General features: G+C 44.8%; 1 protein-coding gene across 5 annotated transcripts in view; it reads right to left on the bottom strand.

Moving 5' to 3' along the window:
* Positions 1-21,544, bottom strand: part of CGNL1 (cingulin like 1) — a 163,755-nt gene that overhangs the window by 12,747 nt on the left and 129,464 nt on the right. For all 5 annotated transcript variants that reach the window (XM_082617716.1, XM_082617718.1, XM_082617717.1 and 2 more), the window contains 6 exons: positions 16,705-16,911; positions 15,665-15,769; positions 10,259-10,411; positions 9,206-9,376; positions 5,553-5,714; positions 2,722-2,811 (listed from right to left, as the gene is read on the bottom strand). In XM_082617716.1, coding sequence (XP_082473842.1) covers positions 2,722-2,811; positions 5,553-5,714; positions 9,206-9,376; positions 10,259-10,411; positions 15,665-15,769; positions 16,705-16,911 — 888 coding nt within the window. The remainder of the gene's footprint in view (positions 1-2,721; positions 2,812-5,552; positions 5,715-9,205; positions 9,377-10,258; positions 10,412-15,664; positions 15,770-16,704; positions 16,912-21,544) is intronic.

Below are 21,544 nucleotides of genomic sequence, written 5' to 3'. Positions count from 1 at the left end.
ACAAAAACCTTCTAGGCGAATTAAAAACAGAAGGGGAGCTGAAGGCAACAGTTATCACAGCTGGATTGAAAGAATGCTAAACCCTGAGCACGTTGATCGGAAATAACAGTATCAGATTCCAGTGGGTTTATGTCAGAGGCACCCGTGACCTGAGCCAGCTCTCAGGATTAGAAGCAGCTGCCTTCTGGGTTAATGAAAAGCCAGAGATATTTATGATCACTAATAATAATATTTAACCCCATCACCTGTGTTTACCATTGGGCTGTAAAGGGGTTGGTGAGCACACACTCTTGGCTAGTACTAAAAATGATACTCAGTCACAAGAAAGGAAAATTATTATTAACCAACTGTACACATTGGGTTTTTGAGTAGTCTTTACAATAGGAGGCAGTTCTGAGACCAGGATCATTTTAATTAAAGAAGAAAAAAAAAAAGAAAGAAAGGAATCCCATTCTGATCTTTCACGTGCTGACTGCAAAGCAGCCTTATTTCCCAGGCTCATATTCTGGTGGTTGCATCCCCCTGGTGCAGACTGAGGAGCAGGTGTGAGCCAGCCACTCGGGGGCAGTTCCTGAAAATGACTGCAGAAGCCTCCAACTTTATCCACTGGGATTTACCCTGCAGTTGCCAAGGCAACAGGGCAGCTCTCCTCTTGCCTGCTGGCTGCCTGGGTTGAACAAATGGTCTTTCCACTGGGCTGGGTTATCCTGGCCTCCGTGGCCAAGAGAACACCTTTCCATCTCGGCCCAGATCTACTGTTAACTGTAGGCACTCAGCCACCAGCAGTCACACAGCAGTGCCCAAGGAGCTAGAACATCAGCCTGTGGGACACATTTAGAACACCAAGCTGGGCCATCTGAATCCTGGACTCAGGAGGAGGGTCAGGAGAGGATCAGGTGGAAATAAATCCTCACTCATATTAAGAGACACTGTGGCATTATTTTTAAACTTGGGCACAGAGACCCAAACATTTGGGGTGTTTTTACCACCCTCACTGTCCGATGCTGGGATGATGGGAACAGGTGGGAGGTGGGCTTTTGCTCCACGCTTCTTTCAAGCCTCGAGACCCTAAGCAGCCACTTAGCCTCATGAGCCCTGAAAACAACAAAAGAAAGCATGCAAGGCACGGGCACAGCACCCAGCACCTGGAGAACCCTCAGTAAGGACGGCAAATATCGTAAAGGGAAACATGGTTTTAGAGGAAGGAGAGGAAAAAGGATTTCTCTGGATTTAAACAGACCAAAAGCCAGTAAAGCACCCACTATTTTAGTCAAATTTCCTTCAACTTTAAGAATATCCTGGGGGGTGCGATGAATTGGGAGACTGGGATTGACATATACACACTACTATGTATAAAATAGATAACTAATGAGAACCTACTGTACAGCACAGGGAACTCTACTCAGGGCTCTGTGGTGACCTAAATGGGAAGGAAATCCAAGAAAGAGGGGATATATGTATACATATAGCTGGTTCACTTTGCTGTACAGCAGGAACTAACACAACACCGTAAAGCAACTCTTCTCCAATAAAAATTAATTTAAAAAAAAAGAAAGAATATCCTGAGCTTGTATCTAAAAGGAAGGCCTTAGAAGGGCTGGGAACTTACAAAGAATGTTGCCAGCATTTACTGAGCATCAGATGTTAAGCACGAGAAAGTGGAAACAAACACATGAAAAGGATAGAATGTTTGATCTCACAACCGCCTCTCCTGTTCTCTGTCCCTGGAAACAGCCCAGCTGAGGCTTCATTCAGGCCCCCTTTCTCCTGCCCTTACTCCCATCCCCTTCGAGAACACTGTGTATGCTTCACTGTTCTGCTCAACGACCTTCCAGGGCTCCCCATTGCCTTCAGGGTACAGTCTTTTCAAAATCCCTCAACCTCCCTCTCCTGTTATTCCCTCACTGAAACCAGAAACCTAACCAAGCACAGCTCCAGAAAATGCTAAATAGATCCTACTTCCCAATCCTTGTTCACACCCTCCACCATATCTAGGATTCCTTTCCCATTCTTTACTTTGTCTAAATCTTATCCTTTCTGCAAAGCCAGCTCCGGGCCAGCCTTTCCCTAAGAACTCCCACTGTCACCCTCACTATCATGGTCTTTCCCTCCTTAGCTGCCTGACCCTTTCACTTGGCAATTTAGTACCCACTGCTTTTTCTTTTTTTTGCGGTACGCGGGCCTCTCACTGCCGTGGCCTCTCCCGTTGCGGAGCACAGGCTCCGGATGCGCAGGCTCAGCGGCCATGGCTCACGGGCCCAGCCGCTCCGCGGCATGTGGGATCTTCCCAGACCGGGGCACGAACCCGTGTCCCCTGCATTGGCAGGCGGACTCTCAACCACTGCGCCACCAGGGAAGCCCTGCTGGCAAAGTTCTTAAAGGAGAAGAATGCATATCATTTACTTCCCGTGGCACTAATACAGTGGTAGCTACCAAATTTCATGATTGCTTGTTAAACTAATGATTCTTAGAGCCTCAGCTCTAAAAGCACTTTGCCTATTGTGACTAATACACTGTTATACATAACCACTCTGGAAACTTCCACTCTGTATGCTCCATGTTATATATTACACCTCCCTCTTAGTGACTGACCCCACCTTCCATCCTTTCCATCAGCCAGGGACTTTCTCTCCCTCCTCCAGCTGAATCCTCAGGTTTAACCTCTCACATTTCCTTTTTCATGCAGGATGATCCACTCACCACTCAACTACAGAACAGTACCTGTTCCCTGCCCCGAGTGATCCTCTCAGACAGCGAATCCGAGTTGTTTCTTTCTTCTTCCAGCTCCATCTCCAGTTGAGACACCTTGTCCTAAGAAAGAAGTCACAAACACAGCCTATTTAACTTGCACTGACCAAGGACTGCCCTGCGAAAGGACAACCCCAAGGGCAAATCAGAGCTGAACACCATGAATTAGAGCCTGGAGGAAAGATGTGTCTTTTTCTCATACTGTCCAAAGTACATCTTTTTAAAACTGTGTTTTATTGCTTTCATAATGTAAAATATAATTGTGCATCTAGAAAGTAAATAAAAGGAGAAAAAAATATTACCCCAAACCCTAACAAGCACTGAGGATATTTCAGCATGTTTCCTTCAAGCCTTTTCTTTTTCCTTATGAATCAGTAATTTTACAAATATCTACCTAAGCTTAACAGGTATCTGTTAAAAAACAATGTGGAAACCAAGATATTGTCCAAGGCACACTCCCCTAAATACTCTAAACTCAGGACAATGTTCTTCCTCTCTCCTGCTCAGGGTTTCCAAGACCCTCAGGAATGGAGTCTAGAACAGCCTTTTGCATCTGACTTTTTCTTCTAGGGAACCTCATATACTTAGCACCATGCACTCCCAAATCCCCATCAGAGTAACATGAAGGCAGTGCCAGCCTATTCTGCTAAACCGAATATTCACAGAAGAATAGGAATTTCTATCTTCCTTAGCCTTCCCAATTTAACATCACTGAGTGTCAAGAGAAAAGTACTTCAAAGTAGCTTTGTGTACCCAAAAAAAAAAAAAAAAAAAGAGGCTTTGAACACAAACCACCCCACCTAGAACTGGGGGCTTGCGGGGTTTGTACATGTGTTTCTCCTGCCACCGGCCAACGTGTCATGTCTGGATTAAGTCAGAGCCACGAGCCAGACACACAAAAAGCAATCAGCATTACGGAGTTTCTGTGTGAGCCTGCAGCATCTGTACATAAATATTGTCTCTGCGATTGTCAAAGTTGGCTGACAAGCCTCCGTATGCACCAAAAATAAAACAGAACTCGTGAATGACTAAATGTCTGTGAATGCCTTCCCTGTTGTGAGAGAAATCTACAGAGAACCCAGAAAGCTCTCTCTCCCAGGAGGCCAAAGTCCCAAAGACCAACTCAGAACAGCTGGGTCCTGCACCAAACTTCCTTATTTGTTCGGTGGTTCCTGACCCCTCCAAGGCCAGTGTCACTCAGAATCACCAAAGATCCACAAGTACCACGTTTACATAGGACAGTCACCTGAGTTTCTGAGTTTACAGACAATCGCCTTTATTGAGAGAGCTCTTGAGTCTGAGAATTCATCGTTAAGTGCTAGTAAAGGAACAAGCAAGATATTAGTCCCAGCAAGACAGTCTTGCCAGCCACCTCTTAGGGAGGAAGCACCCTTGGGTGTGCCTCACAGGGGTGGGGTCTTGAGAGCTGTTCATTTTATAATTAATGGAGAAATAGGTCAAATACTGCACAGGGGCAAATGAAGCTTAGCTATGCCATGGCTTCTACACCTTGAGTTAGTAAAAGGAAATGTTCTTTTTAGTCAGAATATTCTAGAAGGAGATGACCTGGCAACCCAATGTTTGCCTAAAAGCACCTCTTCGCAGGGCTCTCTTCTTGCCTATAATCTGTACTGTACAGAACCCAGCAGGAGACTTCAGGGGGTCAGGCCAAGGGTCATCACGCCAAAGGTTCTCACGTCACTGCCTGACGAGGTTTTAGCTTGTGTTTAACCAGATTGTTTGGGTCCTAGAATAATCACTTCCTAGTTACCTGGGTTGACCTTAGCTTGCCTTAAAATGACCTCCCCTAATGAGATTAGAACCAGGACATCAGCAAAATACACAGCAATCTTGAGGGGGAGGGGCACAACACCCTAACCAGGTAATTCTAAGCCTCTAAAAGGGCCCATCTAATAAAATCTTTAATGGTTGAAACATCACTCCCTGGATATAAACTGCTACTAAGTCCCCTGGAGGTTTTAAAAGTTATTTCTATTGACTTGTGAAGTTGAATCAGGAATTCCCCTGATTTTAAATTCCAGCTCTCTCTCCCTGGCCTTGAGCACTGTCTGATTTTTATCAAAACCTTGACAATGTTAACTTCTCCCATAGGTCTGGAATGATGTTAAGGTTCTTCCTGTCATTCTTGATAGGCTGTTCATATTTGGCTTCTATTACTTGATTCACATTTTTCTAACGTGTTGTATTTTCATTTTGTGAACAGCTCACCCCAGCTGGTGACTCCACTGAGAACTTTCTGATCGACTGTCTTGGACTATGTATACATGGTGTGTCCAAAAGTGACCTGAGCCGGTTTACTGCCAGCTTTGGCATAGCTGGATCATCTGTGAGGGAAAACGGGCCAGAATCAGGCAACAAAAGCGGAGCATGTGGTGCAAGAAATGAGTGCTTGGTGTCCCTAGGAGTTGGATGGTTTGGATGCAAGGCTTAGCCCTTCTCTAGATTCACAGCAGTCTTGTCTCCTTTGTAGTTGGAAACACCACCCAAAGCAACAAGCAGATAAAGAACTATCTATGTCCCCTTATGCAAAATCACCTGACTTCCTTTGGACTCTTATTTTGCTTCCTCTTCAAGACAATGACGACACTACACTAAATTATTTCCCTCATTCCTTCCAGCTCTGATGTCTTATGAGTCTACAAACTACTAGCTTCTTCCTCAAATCAAGAAATGACTTTACTGTCTTGCTGTTCAAGAGAAAAAAAGCCAAAGACTTCCCAAAGGCTGAGGCGTGCACAGAAAGTCTGCTTCCCTCGAGTCCCACACCAGCGCCGCCCACAAACCTCCAACTGCTTGATGAGTCGGCTTCGGTCATCCTTGAGGTGACTCTTGGCTTCCAGCTCGTACTCCAGGTCCTTGAGCGTCTGCTCCAGAAGCTGCCTTTTCGTGAGCGCTTCCTCCTGAGCTCTCTGGTAGTCCCGTAACTCTTCCTCCAACAGACGTGTCTGGAATGAGGAGGGGCTGGGGTGCTTATCTGGGCACGTCAGGAGCACAGAGATCTCGTCAATGTGCAGGCTGACCCCGAAGAGGACTGGGCAGCCCCCACACTCCACTGGGGTTCAGAAGCCCGTGAGCAAGTGCCACCTTCTTCTGGGCCTCAGTTTCCTCTTCTGTAAAAAGAAGCCGCTTTTCCAGCTACAGAGAGCAACCCATTGGGTTATAAATTCAATTCAGTAGATATTGGCTAGCGTTAAATATAACAGAAAAAAGTATCAGAGTAGTACAAGCAAATATTGTTTTGTGAAACTTTTCTACTAGATATTCATATACTTGTATGGATGCATGTATTACTGGGTTACGAGGCAAGATGCCTTTCTTACTGTAGGTCATGGCCGAAGATACCCGAAAGCCCTTGAACTAAGTAAGCGCCTCCCAGAGTGTAATCTATCACCCACACGTATCAGGCTCCTCTCAACAGAGGTTTTAAAGCTGGGGGAAAATAAAAGCTAAAATCATGACCCCAAAGCAACCTGCAGGCACAAAATCTATTAATATAAACATGTAAATTAAGTGAAAACCACTACTCTCCAGAAGAATGTTATCAGTTGTCATAATTTACAGTGTTTTGTTCCTCCACAAGGTGGCACTGAACTAATAGCTTTGAAGAAAGTGCAACCGACAGCTTGATTCGCAAGGGGTTGTCTGTGTTTTCCGCTCCTCTGGAATCTCCCCAAGGGAACTAGGCAACTCAGCAAACAGAAGGTACTCCTTAAACATCTCTGTGGATTGATCGGGTGAAGCCTGAGGCTGTCTGTTTTGTTCTCAACTTCCTTCCCCCCTGGAGGTGGTATAGGGTAGCAGGTGAAAGTACAGTCATAGGAATTGAATACACCAAAGGTTAATTTCCTTCAGGGAGTATATGATAGCAAGTGGCAAACTTCATTAAAGAGTACCAGACTTTGGGGGTGATCTTCATGGAAAAGTTGGGAAAGTCTCAAAGATACTCTTTTGGGGGACCCAACAGGTTAGGCTACTTTAGGAAGCCCAGAGGGAAGACTAGGAACTGTGTTTCTCTCCTGGAGGCTGATAGGAACACCTGAAATTTCTAGGAAAACAGCAGTCTTAAAGAAGACATCTCCAGATAAAGACCCTAGTCTGGTTTCGGTGGTGACTGAGTGAAAGCACAAAGTGAAAATCATCCCATGGAAAAAGGATGACGAGACATTCTTTGGATACAGAGGTACTCCAGAGCATGAAAAAAAATCTCTCCAAAAAAAAAAGTCTTTAAAAAAAATTCTCTGTTTTCCTGATTTGCAATATTGGGATAAATATAAAACCTACCTTAAAAAGCTGTCGTGAGACTCAAATGAGATAATACCCCCAAAAGAACATGGGTTTTAGAGTCAGAAAGACTGACAGGTAATGGTACAGGTCACCCTTCCTTCCCCAATGCCCAGCACACTCCTACCTTCCGATGCCCATCTAGCAAGGGCTCTACATACCAAGAGTATTCAATAATGATATGCACAAGAGAATAGTACAGTGTCTGGAATCATGAGTAAGTAAATAACTTCTGAACCTACTAGTGCTCCCTTTAAGTAGTTGAAGCTGCTCTTTGCTAAGTGGGATTTAGAAAATAAACTCAACAGTGAACTCTAAGTCTTAATTCTCTAACGAAGACCTTCATCAGAACTTTTCTAGCTCTATGCCAAAGTCAAAAGAGGTAAAATGCCTATTTCTCTCAAAGCAAAGGAGGCAGTACTACAGCACTTAGGGTGGATGGACCCTTGCAGCTTTTTTATTTACTGAGAGCTTTAACTCAGCTCAACCAAAATGTGGTGGAGGGTGGTGAACAGAGTTGAGCTTGAGTTTCTCAAGGATCCCAAGTGACCTTGGCGTATTAATTCATTTTTGTTTTAAACGACTCCATGACTTCACCATCCTGACTTAGGGTGGTGTCTGACTGCAGTTTCCTTCTAGACTGATGAGGTGTCTGTTTCTGCCATGCAAATGGAAATACTGTCTCACAGGGCTAGACCACTGAGAAAATCTAGGAAGTGCCGTCTGTTTTCATCATAAGGAATCCTTTTTGGAATTACTGCCATTTTACAAACAACACTGGTCTCTATCTGGCCTTAACTAATCTCTCTGGATCTGTTTCCTTATCTAACTAGAGGGTTGCTAAGGTTCCTTCCTCTCCGAAGATTCTAGCAGAGTAATAATTATACAAAAACCAAGGGAAAGCACTTTACAGGGGTCACCATGACACTGATTTTCTGAAATCAAAACAGCATACCAGGTGTTTGTTTGCATTCTGGCAAATATCAGAATCCTCCCACCCAATTGCTGTAGAAATGATTCTTCTTCAGTGCCAGAGAACTATGCTGTCGATATGCTAATTTCACTTCTTACTAGGAGTCCTGTATCCTAAGACCCTAAACCAGAGGGGATCTGTTACCAGGGTCCTTTCAGAAGTATTCTAGAGGCCTGTAATAAATATCCATTGTTCTTTCACACAGTTTCAGTGCTGACTCATGGGCGACCTTCCTTTGATCATCAAAGATAATAAGAGTTTGTTTTTTAAAGAAAAATTTGTTTTCCTGTGGAATCTTAGTGCTCTTGGCACTGCTTATGAAAAAAAAGCAAGCTTTAGAATTAAAAAAAAACAGAAAACTAATATCAGTGTCCAGGATATATAGACCCTCTGCCATATAGTCTCACATGTTACCTCATTTAATTATGAAATCATTATTATTTTGTATACTTTTAAAGAGGGAGAAACAGATGCTCAGAAAATTGGGGTAACTTGCTCAAGGTCATCCAGCTGGCAAGAGCCAGAGCAGAAATCAGCTTACACTGTACTTGCGTTTTAGAGCCTTCAGCTTTCCATTAAAATAATCCAAAACATTCCCTTGGTTATACACAGTTCTTCAGAAGTCCAGACTGAAGGAAGCTAACATTTGGGTTACTTTGCTCTATTATTCTTAACTATAAAGCCAAGAATATGTTTTAATAATTTCAGTACTCATAAATTCCTGAAGATTGCTGTTTGTCTCCATTAGTGTTGTTCTGAAACTCTTACCCACCACTCCCACGGCAATGAAAGTCTATATATATAATTTTAAACGAATGGCAAAAAAAAAAAATTAGTTATTATAATCCCTGTTCTAAGATTAAATTAGAACAATGATACATATAAATCATTTAGACACAGCTGGGCACATTACTGGTGCTCCACCAATGGCAGCTAAGCTTTTTACGCAGATCTTGGATTAATCACGAAAATGGTCAAACTAAAGCTGTGTCCATTTAACCTCAGAGGCCCTGGGTCCTCTGTGTCTTAGAATGCCATCTGCCCCAAAGTAACCATCCCGAGAATCAAGCACAAACGCTGTCTTAAGAATCTACCCCAAGCCTCTCCTAGAAGAGTTTCAGAGCAGTCTTGAAGGATATTCTGAACACGGGTAAACCAGGAACTGCTCTGGCCAGGCATTACCTCATCCTGCATTTTCATGGCAGTCAGACGGGACTTCTCTGCCTCTAGAGTTTTCTCCTTCAACTGCCTTTGCATTTCTGCAAGTTCCCTGCGATTCTTCTCCTTGTATTCATCCAGCTGGTTCTGGAGCTCCAGCGTTGATGTGCGGGACACCTCAACAATGTCAGCCATCTGGAAGAAGTGACACGGGTGAGAGCCCGCCCTGGGATGCTCCATCTGGGGCCGGGGAGCTAGGTTTGCGTCCCAGCTCAACACGTCTCGTCTGCTTTCTTCCGTAGCGCCCCACCCCAAAGACTGCAAAGCACCTGGTCGTGATCTGCCCAGGATTAGTCTCCTCTAACTTGGAAGTAGCACGGAGGTGTGAACAAGCACATCCTCTGGAGCTAGATCCATGGTCCTGGGTCACATCCTTGCTCCGCCACTTACCAGCTACATGGCTGGGGCATTACCTACTCTCTCTGGGCCTCTGCAGTGTACTCGTTAAAAATACTGAAACGATAATCTTTACCTTGCAGGGCTGTTGTCAACATTAAAACAATACATAGAGACGGAATTCTAGTTAGATACAAAACAGCCGGTAAATGACTGGCACACAGTAGTTGTCAAAAAAAATGCAGATACTCAGGGTGGCTCCATCAGCTCTGTGCCTTTTCCCTTCTGGGTGTTTTAGGGCAGCGGAGCAGCAACTACTGGGCTTTAAAACTGCCTTTCATACTCCTGCACAAGAAAGAGAGGTGCAAGTGCACAGATTACGCACGAAGACAGAGGTTCTGATTCAGGTAACACCTGTGAAGTCTGCACTGACATGCCAGGCTTCTTCGGGCAGCTGTTGAGAGGAGCTGGGCCCAGGATCCAGAGGGCATTTTCTAAACCAGTTCCCCTATGACTGGGATTATCAACAAGTCCGCAGAGCTGCTTCCCGGGAGCTGCAAATCCCTGACACATGTGTGCTGAGACACACTGCAGGTCTCCTCAGCTCTATGAGGCCCTTACGGGGGGCTGGGTGCCACGCCCTCTCCCTCCTCCTCTCCCTCCCCTCTTCCTACCCCTCACCTCCTTCTGCAGTTTCTCGATGGTCTTGTCAAGGTGCCATCGCTCGTTCTCCATCTCACTCTTCAGTCTCCTTAACTGCTCCTTCTGCTGGGTCTCGTCTTTTAGCTTCTCAGACAACTGCCTCTGCTCCTGGGTGGCCTGACTCAGATTTCTCTGCAGATGGCAGGGAAAGGACAGTGCTATCACCTGCCTACCAGGTCAGCCACAGAAACAGGTGGCAGGGGGAGTTTCACAGCCACACCACAAAGCAATCAGACCTGCTACGTCAGTGATAAGGAAAAGGATCTAAATAAAGCCATCACAGAGACACAAGGACATTGTCAGCTCTGCAATCCAGGGACCAAGACGCAAAGTGGATTTGACCAAAGACATACGCAGGAAGGAAGGGTGGACGAAGGAGGCATTACAGAAGGTACAGAAAACGGCCAAGGCTGCTGCAGGTGGTGATGCAGGACAGTGTCCAAAAACCTGACAGAACTCATGCTTGAAAGCTGAGGTAAAGTTATACATTAGACAAACTTAAACCGAGGTGGCAATTGACATCCTGTGATAGATAGCATGGCACCTAATGTTCGAGCATTTTCTCTGCTATGCAGATGATTCTCACAATTAAAAGAGCTAAAAATGAATCTATAAGAAAAAAGAACATTATCCCATGGGCCAAGAGTCCACTTGGGTAGGGGGAGTTATAATCAACAGAATCCATGGGTTGGGCTCACTCACACATAGAAGGAAAGGAATGTGGCAATCCACAAGCTGATGAACCTGATGGACAGAAGGTATTAAATGGAAGAAACATGAGTCAGGAAAAGTACAAACGAGTGGTTATTTAGTGAATCAGCACCAAGTACTAGTACTTCTTATAAAATGTACCATCTTGGGTGCAATGTTTCCCCTGGGTTCCTCTGAGGCTCTCATCTCACATTATACAGACTGATGTCCTTTACGTAAAAATCATGCAACTCTAAAAAGAAAAAAAAAGAAAATCCTAACATATCTTAGGAAGATGATAGTGGCTTCTTTAAACGGCTGAGTGTTAAGGCCTTTGGCATGAGGCTATCACGAAGGGGCACAGCTCAGAATGGGGGAGCATGACCCAAACAGGAGCTAGATCATAAGAAAAATGTTACCAGGCTCTGAGGGCTGAATGTGGGTTAGTACAAGTACTGCTGAGGACCTACTCAGTCTTGTGTCCCTGCAGAGGCTGTGTAAGGACAATGGTTATGTTTGTACAGTGCTTAACAGTTTACAAGCTGCTGTCACGTGCAGTAACTCAGGCGTTGTGAAACCACTCACAAAGCACTTCAGGCACTCCTGGTTTGCAAAGCTTTGGAACAGCTCTGCTGGCCAGCCACATGGCCTGGGGCCAAAAAGCCACCTGTGGAGGGCTGCGCTCAAAGAAACAGCCAGCACAGCCGGGCTGCTGAAGTTGATTGCTGCAGGGAACCAATGTCAACAAAAGCAGTTGGGGAAAGAGGGTGGTAAAAGAAAGGTAATCGGGAGTTCAGTGGGGGGCAATTAGCAGGAGTGAGTCTCACCGTGGTCCAGCTGGACACACACCAGAGGGAGGGTCAACCCCCGGGACTTGTGTCTGTGGTTGATTTAGCGGTGTTGGGGGCAAAAAGCAGCACACAGGGTAAGGTAAGCAAGGTATGGTTGGTTCCTTCATGTGGGAGAAAACTCTCAGGAACATGTATCTCAAAATGTCAATTCTTGAACAAAAACAAATACAGAAGGACATCAACACCTTCCCATAGAACCGCCAGGATCCAGCTCAACCCCTGCCCCTACAGATCCCCCAGCCTCTCTTTTTCTTCCGTCTGGATCCCAATCCCAGGGGCCCCAGGCCAGCAGACAAGCCAGCCTCGGCTCCATTCAACCTCCACATGGTGAGTGCACTTCTGTTTCACCCTTGGCTCGGGGAGGGCTCCCCTACCACCCCCCAACACTGGCTCTGCTCTCCTGTCACTGGAGACACCCCAGACTCCCCCACTCTGAGCCTGGGGCCTGGCCAACACCCCCGTCCCAACACACACATTTGCCTAGAATAGTAATTTCACTAAATTATTTTTAAAACATTTCTTGCATGCTTGCCTCTATTGCAGGGTAGTAAGATCCGTAAAGGCAAGAAATAGATGTTCTATCTCAGTATGCCTCACAGTCCAAATTCTCTATTAGGCATATGATACAAACTCAGTGGCTGAGAATTAACACCTATCCCCAAAAGTGATCTAAAGATTTCTTATATCAGAATCACCGGGCAAGGGTGGTGGACTGCTTACATAAAATGCAAAATCTAGCCTGTTTGGATGGAATCACAATTTTTCTTAGAGTGGGGCCCACACATTTGCATTTGAAAGTTGCTCAGATCGTTCTAACGTACTCTACAGTTCAGAAATGCTGGTTAAACAATGCGCTGCCTCTTCAGTGATTCAAGAAATGTGCTCCAATATGTCCATGCTGAGAAAATATGTCCCAAATTCACACGAAAAGCAGCCAACTTGGCAACTTCGCATTTAGGAGTTAGGTGTGAAACGCTCTATAGCTACAGTGACTGTATTTCCAAGACCAGCCAGACAAGGCCATTGACTAACACTGGGACAAAAATTTGAGGAAAATTGATCAGGTCGGAGAATCCAAAACACAAGGTTGGTGGACGTATAGTGAGTGCCCTTGAGCTTGGGGACCATTATCTCATTGGATGCAAAGCCTTTCACTATACGGCTGAGCAAGGTCCCGATTAGTTCGTATTAACAATAACCAAGTGGCAGGTGAGCCGAAGCACTTAAAGGAATGAGAGGCTTGATCAGAAGGAAGTCAGTCTCCTCAGAGCCCGTGCCACACATTAGCCGTGGGCCGTGACAAGCATGGGGGCTTTCTCCTTCTCTGGTCTCAATACACAGAAGCCCACTAGGGTGGGAGGTGCAGGCATACAGAGTATATATTATTATCCCTCCCTGAAGGAAAGAACTATGGCTTCCCCATCTGCAGAAGCCATTCCTCAAGGGAATCAGAGACGTCTTTGCCATGAATGCAGTTCAAGTAGATCTACACAGCGGCACAACCCTCAACCAAGTGGTAGGGCTGAAGCAAACCAAGAATGGCATCCCCTTTAAGAACCTCTGCCACTGTCTGACTGAGTCATAATAAATCAGACCTAAGTTCACATGGTCTTCAGCTACTATGTAAAGAAATATATTTATCATCCACCAAGATGCAACAGATTGCTAAAGGCACAAAGATTTTGAAATGTAAAATGCTTATGTGAGGGGGAAAAAAAAACTGCTACTCTCTCCTCTTACTCTAAGGGTTAAGCTCCCTTCGGTTGCCAGCTTTGGGAGAAGCATGCAGAAGAAGTTATCGAACTAAAGGAATGACTATCTGGTTCCCAAACTGAGAAAAAGCAAAGTATTTTTGAGTGATGGTGCACTTTTCATAGCACGACTTTTTTTGTTTTTTGTTTGAAGATTTTTTTTGATGTGGACCATTTTTAAAGTCTTTATTGAATTTGTTACAACATTGCTTCTGTTCTATGTTTTGGTTTTTTGACTGCAAGGCATGTGGGATCTTAGCTCCTCCCCGAATGGGGATCAAACCCACACCTCCTGCACTGGAAGGCCAGGTCTTAACCACTGGACCGCCAGGGAAGTCCCTCATAGCACTGCTTTTGAGACCAGATAATTGAGATAATGATGGTGAGACTGTTGGACCCTCTTAAAATTCTTGCTGGATTATGTTGCCAGTGGCTAGCACAGCCACGCGCTGCACGAAGCATCCTCCCCATCTCAGCACCACTGGGAAAACAGGCCTGAACAAAAAGTAACAGGTCAGGGATAATTTCCAAGGCAAGGATGGTGAGCCAGAGGTGGGGGGTGGGTGGCGATTACATGAAGATCTTTAGACCTTGAGGCCATCATCTGTTGTCTCCGCTGAATTAGCTTTGAGTTGCAGATTCACAGCTGCTGAACCACTTCCTTCTGTGTGAAACTTTCTGGTTTGACCAAAAGATGATAAAGACAGAGCCTGTAATAGCTGCACCAAGTGCCTGGTGTGGACGTGACACAAAGGTGCACACTTCTGCCCCTGAAGAGTACAAATGTTTTTCCTCTTTCTGTGCCCAACTAGCTCGGAGATTTAAACCCTGCACTTTGGCTGCTGGGTTGTAGCCATCACAAGCCTTAAACAGCAGCACAGTGAAACTGCCATCCACACAAAATCAACCAAACAAGAGTTAGTAACAAAGACCTAGATTTAAAGAAAGAAAGAAAAAGAAATCCAAAGCAAGGACAGTCAGACACCAAAATGGGGAAAAGACAGGGCTTTACTGCATGCAAAAACAAGGTCTCTGTCCAAAGCAAGAGAGAAGGTGCAGATTTGGGGGTGAGAGCTCCTGAGTCGTGGCTGACCTGAGTGGACCCTAGTACAAGCAGGTTCCCCTCCCCTAGCCCCAAGGAGTTGAAGCTGTATATGAAAGGAGAGCTGCAATTAGGCATTTTTAACTATGAATCCTGAGCTAGCTCCTGACACTTTCCATGTGCCCCTCCCCAACCTATCCTTACAGACAAGCAAGTCCTAAGGGAAAACTTTAACAGCCTCCTCTAAGACAACTGCTCAGAAGCACTGGCTTTTACCTCCTCCTAAGCTCGCCTGAGGGATGCTTGATGCTGCTGGTTCTTTAAAACCCCAGAGCAGGTAGAAGGAAGGACACACCTGGATCACGCTGAGATCACTGTGCAAAGTCTATTTAGAACCTCAGTGCATTCAGTGCAGACTTTTTTTTTTTTAAAGAATGTACTTCAGGCTTTCTAACCTTCAAATGGGAAAACCTAATTTTCCAGGAACCTGCCTATTTTGAATAGAGATAGCTATCTAGTTTCAAGGAAATGACTTCCTCCTGCTCTTTTTAATAGCCATCTTGGAGGACTGCACTCTGAGCCAGAGGAGAAAGGAAATTGGCTCCTGCCACAGAGCCGACTCTACACTGCCTTGGGGACCAATTCTGGCGGCCTTCCTCACACAATTCATATTTTATCTTTGGAAAGCTGTCAGGCTCTTTAACATCTAGAGCAGGATTTCTCAACCTTGGCACTACTGACATTTGGGTAATTCACTGCTGTGGGGACTATCCTGTGCACTGTAGGATGTTTAGCAGCATCCCTGGCCTCCACCCACTAGATGCCAGTAGCATCTCCCCAGCTGTGACAATCAACCATCTCTAGACATTGCCAAATGTCCCCCAGTTAAGAACCACTGGTCTAGATAGATAGTCTGAAGTCCAGGACAGTTATTATTATGAAAGGAGCTGCCTGGAAGGACAGGACCAATGGCAATCTGTACATGTCCCTCCAAGTTTGCTTCTCGAGTTTCCTCTGTGGGGGATTAAAGACAACAGCCCTCAGTGTTTACCTGAGCATCTTCCAGCTCACTCTCCAGGGCCCTTCTGGCTGACGCTGCTTCTTTTTCTTCCTTTCTTGCATGCACAAGGGCCTCCTCTAATTGCCGAGCTTCTCCCTACAATGAAACATGGGGTCAGTGTACTTTCAGATGTGTGCTATGCCTAGGAAGCTGACTTGGTGGCATGAAAGGCATGCAGGGGACATCCACAGACACAGCCAGCAGAGGCTGCAGTCACAGTGCACCTGTCATGGGCCCACGACAGCACACAACAGCCGTACAGATGTATGTGCCTGTCTGCAGCTCCATACTTAACCAGAGGTGAACGTCCACAGCAAGCATCTGAGATGATTTTAGGGGAAATACAAATATCCACCCTTAGCACTGGAGCTTCAGAAACAACAGGTATTGAATGGACTCAAGCACACAGTTTTAGAAAAGCTTTTCAGGTGATTCTGATGGATGACCATTTGGGGAAGCTCTGTGAGAATACACCTCCCCTTTACATTTCTCCTGTCCCTTTTTAGTGTCAGCTGCCATTTCTCACAGCCGTCAGTACATGTCTCTTGCTAACAGCCTCCCACTTCTAGAGATCTGGCAAACCAGATAATTGGTTTGTTAAGACTTGCGTGACTTCAGACACCGTCAACCAACTGTTAAAAAAAGAATAAACAGTCACGAGTGAGAATGGGCCCGACGGTGGTGCTAAGATGGCCTTTTTGGGTGTTCGGAGGCCTCTGCTCAGTGTCAAAAGGTTGAGCACATCTGATGTCTGGGCAAACGGGGACTCCTGTGCCTGCACCTGTGCTTCCCACCCTGACTCCGTCAGCCCCGTTCCAGGCCGCCCTAGAAGCCCATCTCCCATTACTGCCATGCAGAGAGGAACAAAAGCGACGGGTTGCAGAGAGGAGATGATCACGCTTGCCTTGACCTTTCCTACTCCATTATGATAATAAATCCCTTTCTGCTTCTCCAGTCGCTGTGCTTTTCCTCACACAGGAAAGAAGGATCCGGCACTGCCAAGCCTGAGCTCGGGGTCCAGCGAGCCTCACCTGGTACTTCTTGAGCATTTCCTTCGCTTTGGCCTCGTCACCTTGCAGGTCAGCAACCTGTCTCTGAAGCCGAGCGACAGTGCGCTCCAGCTCTTGGATGCTTCCCCGCAGCTTCTCGTTCTCTTCCTGCAGAGCCTTAGCGCGCATCTCAGGCCCGACCTGGGTTTGCTCTGCGGTGCTGCTCCGACTGGCCAGGACCTCGATGTTCTGTTAAAGACACGGAACAGGTGAGCATGGGAACCAGGGTCAAGGCACAGCTCCCAACTTCGTGGATGGCTGGCATTTATTAAAACCCACTACGTGCCGGGCACCGTGCTAAGCCAGGGATCGGCACGTGACAGCCTGTTATTAAAAATAAAGTGTTGGGCTTCCCTGGTGGCGCAGTGGTTGAGAGTCCGCCTGCCGATGCAGGGGACACGGGTTCGTGCCCGGGTCCGGGAGGATCCCACATGCCGCGGAGCGGCTGGGCCCGTGAGCCGTGGCCGCTGAGCCTGCGCATCCAGAGCCTGTGCTCTGCGACGGGAAAGGCCACAGCAGTGAGAGGCCCGCATACCGCAAAATAAATAAATAAATAAACAAACAAACAAATAAATAAAGTGTTACTGGAACACTGCCACGCCCATTCGGGGGCACACTGTCCACAGCCACTTTTGTGCTACAAAAGCTGTGTCAGGACTTGTGGCCAAAGCCTAAAACATTTGCTATCTGGCTCTTTACAGAAAAGTTTTGCCGACCCTTGCCTGTGTCAAGTCCTTGACGTGAAATTTCAACCTTTTAACAACTCTAGGAGGTGGATACTATTCTTATCACCATTTTAAAGACAAAGAAACTGGCGCTTGGGTAGACTGAAGAACTCGTCCAAGTTCAGGTAGGAGAAAATGCATTCGGGCAGACCAAATCCAGAACCTGTTCTTATAACCACTGATGAGTTCGCTTTCCTGACCCCTCACCACGTGTAGGGCCTCTTAGTAGAAGCTCTTGATGAAGGGCAATTTCTGCTTATAGGGTTTTTTTTTTAATGTCTAACACAAAATGGAAATTAAAATTTGTTTAATTATGGTACAGTTCACGGTGCAAGCTCTAGGTACTACCATCTGAAAATGAGCATGTGCTGCACACAGTCCATAACAGAAAAGAATGGCAACAATTTCAGGATAATTATTGTTAATTCCAGATGTCATGTAGGTGTTTTATTTTTTGGCTCAACATCTTAAAAGTGATGGGAAGTGGCCTTGTCCAGAATTCCACCTCTCCCAGCACACCTCTCATCTTCTATTTCTCCACTACTACAAACATGCCAAAACCAGTAAACCCAGCACTCACAAAACAGTGCTGCAGATGCCTTCAAGGAAAGGAAGGCCCAGGGAAGGCAAGATGGGGCTTCGAAGGCTACGTCACAGCCCACCTGGGAGAGCTATCTGCCGAAATCACTTGCTTGCATAGCCTTTCAGAAAGATCTTTAAATCTTGTAATAGTACAGGAAGCTGTATTATCCTGAACTTAACCAACTTGAGAGTTTCCGAAACCAGAGCATCTTTTCACAACCCGAATGTTCCATTTAATTCTATCCATCCGGGAAAGCTCATCAGAGTCAAGCTACTGAGTCAGAGCAAGGTTGGCAGGCATTGCTAGCAGAACACTATGGTGCCCAACAGCTGGGATTTCTCTATTCCTATTTGGACATATCATCTTCTACCGAAACCAGCAAGATGACTGAGGAGAAATAAAGTGTGGTTGAAAACCTGAGGAGGGATCTAAAGAATCCAGTAACTGGTCAGACCAGGGAAAGCAAGAGAAAAGTCCAGATTGTCCATTCCTGCCCTAACTTTCCCATTAAGAGATAAGAGACTACAGAGCTACAGTTATCAAGTGGTACTCAAATAAGGATACACACGTAGTTCACTGGCATAGAACTGGGCGTCTAAAAATAAACTCAATATTTACAGTCAATTGATTCTCAACAAGGGAGCCAAGATAATTCAAGGGGGAAAAGAACAGTCTTCAACAAAATGGTGCTGGGACTACTGGATATCCAAATGCAAAAGAATGAAATTAGATCCTTTCCTTGTACCACACACAAAAATTAACTCAAAATGGATCATAGATCTAAATGTAAGATCTACAACTATAAATCTCTTCTAAAAGAAAACACTGGAGCAAATATCGTGAGCTTGAGTTATGCAAGGCTTCTTAGATACAATGCCAAAAGCATAAGTGACAAAAGAAAAAATAGATAAATTAGACTTCATCAAAATCAAAAACTTCTGTGCTACTGATACCAACGAGAAGGTGAAAAGCAACCCAAAGAATGAGAGAAAATATTTACAAATCATGTATCTCATAAAGGACCCATATCTAGAATATATAAAGAATTCTTAAACTCAATAATAAAAAGATAACCCTTTTTTTTAATGGGCAAAGGATCTGAATAGACATCTTTCAAAGAAGGTATACAGAAGTCCAACAAGCACATGAGAAGATGCTCAACATCATTAGTTATTAGGGAAACACAAATCAAAACCATAACAAGCCACTTCACACCCACTAGGACGGCTATAATCAAAAAGACAGATAATAGTGTTGGGGAGGATGTAGAGAAATCAGAAGCCTCACACACCGCTGGTGAGAATGCAAAATGGTGCAGTCACTTTGGAAAACATTTTGAAAGTTCCTCAAAAGTTTAAACAGAGTTATCATAAGACCCAGAAATTCCACTCTTAAGTATGTACCTAAGAGAAATGAAAACATATGGCCACACAAAAACTTGTGCAGAAACTCCACAGTATTATTCAAGGTAGCCAGAAAGTGGAAACCACCCAAATGCTCATCAACTGGTGAACGGGTAAACAAAATGTGGTCTGTCCATACAATGGACTATTATTTGGCCCTAAAAAGGAATGAAGTACTGATACCTGCTACAACATGGATGAAGCTTGGAAACATTATGCTAAGTGAAAGCAGTCGTTCATAAAAGGCCACATATTGACATTTATATAAAAATGTCTACAATAGGCAAATATATAGAGATGGAATATAGATTCGTGGTTGCGTAGGGCTGAGAGGAATGAGAAGATTGGGAGAGGACAGCTAAAGGGTACAGGGTTTGGCATTTAAATATACACACTACTATATACAAAACAGATAACCAACAAGGACCTACTGTATAGCACAGGGAACTATACCCAATCTCTCTTAACAACCTATAATGGAAAAGAATCTGAAAAAGAATATAACAGAATCACTTTGCTGTATACCTGAAACTAACACAACATTGTAAATCAACTACTGCAACAAAAATTTTTAAAAAGTCATGATGTGATACATAAAAAGTTAAATAGTATAAAGAGTATGATCCTGTTTTTTAAATAAACATTGATATATATATATAATTATATGCATAATGTGTAAAAAAAAAGAGTACAGGGTTTCTTTTTGAGGTGATGAAAATGTTCTAAAATTAACTGTAGCGATGGTTGCAGAACTCTGTGAACATACTAAAAACCATTGGTTTTGCACTTTAAATAGTTGAATTTTATGTTAAGTATCTCAATACAGCTGATTTTTAAAAGAGGAAAAAAGGACAAAGGGAACCCAGAGGCTGAGTCGGACGGAGGGGACGGAGGAGCTGAGGTCCACCGAGGTCCTGGTGAGAACAAGAGACTAAAGACATTTGCCTAAATCTTCTGGTAAAGCGAAGAGCACTTCCACGTGCAGTCAGTGATCTTTCATTCACCCAGAAATCTCAGGAAGAGCAAGGATACTGAAAACCAGATCTGGTTTAAGCTGGATTTGGGCCTACCTGGCACCCTGACATGCTAGATAAAGGACGCTGTGCTGTGTTTTGATGTTTAGAACTTGGTATTTTCTCTGTTTGGAAGTTGCAGGGCACATTCTGAGTCCATCTGTCTTAGGAGGATGGACCAGGCAGGTTATCACTCAGCTGCTAGTGGCAGGGTCTGCTCCAATCCCAGCTCTTAATTTCACAGGCTGAGTGTGACTCTACGGGAGCTTGTATGTGTTGAGACACTTAGTCCTGTTTTGACTATTTGTAAAACGATAATACGTTTTGCTCTATGTCTTCATAGTGTGGTAAACCACATTATGTTTACAAATAAATTTAACTTAAGCCTCCATTGGCAAACCTTTCCAGAGCAGCTCCCCTGTTCCTGTCACCACCACACCCCACGCCCCCAGTCCACTATTTCAGGTAAAGTCCATAGGATAACCTTGCTCTTCCTGAAACCATACCTAATTCACTTGCAGCAGTGCTGGAACCTAAAAGAATAACAATCATATCCCTTTGCTCAAGGCAAGTTCTTCTCCATGACTTGCCAGCAAAGCAAACTGGTCTAGAGGGACTCCAAAACTCTTTCAACTCTGAACTTTGAACTATGCACCACCTTTTCCAAATGCTTACGTTTGTATCTCATGACTGTGGCAAAGGCAGGAGAACTCTAGGAGGACCAGAGCTGGTAAAGATCTACTCTGACAGGTCACTGGGGACAAACACTGCTGCCCTCACTTAATTAATTGCTGGTACTTCATTTCTGTGATGTTTTGATCTTAAGTGTTGTACATCACAGCAAGACTAGGGAGGATGTTCCATCATAAATAAAAACCAAAGGGCACACAGTTTCTAACGATTCATTTAGCCAGATCATACCCCCTATGTAATATCTATTTGTAAAAAAGATCACATGGATGTGTCTTTTAATATCTTACCTATTATTCATTCATACAAGCAGTCAGAAATAGCTAACAAAAATCAATTCCAAATTCCACTCCAAAAGGTCGGAAACACTACCTTAGGTCATCACCACAAAGGCAAAAGTAGCAGATG

This window comes from Mesoplodon mirus (genome assembly GCF_964341445.2).
Source record: "Mesoplodon mirus genome assembly, chromosome: 4".
Taxonomy (NCBI): domain Eukaryota; kingdom Metazoa; phylum Chordata; class Mammalia; order Artiodactyla; family Ziphiidae; genus Mesoplodon; species Mesoplodon mirus.
This window is presented reverse-complemented; position numbering and strand designations above follow the sequence as displayed.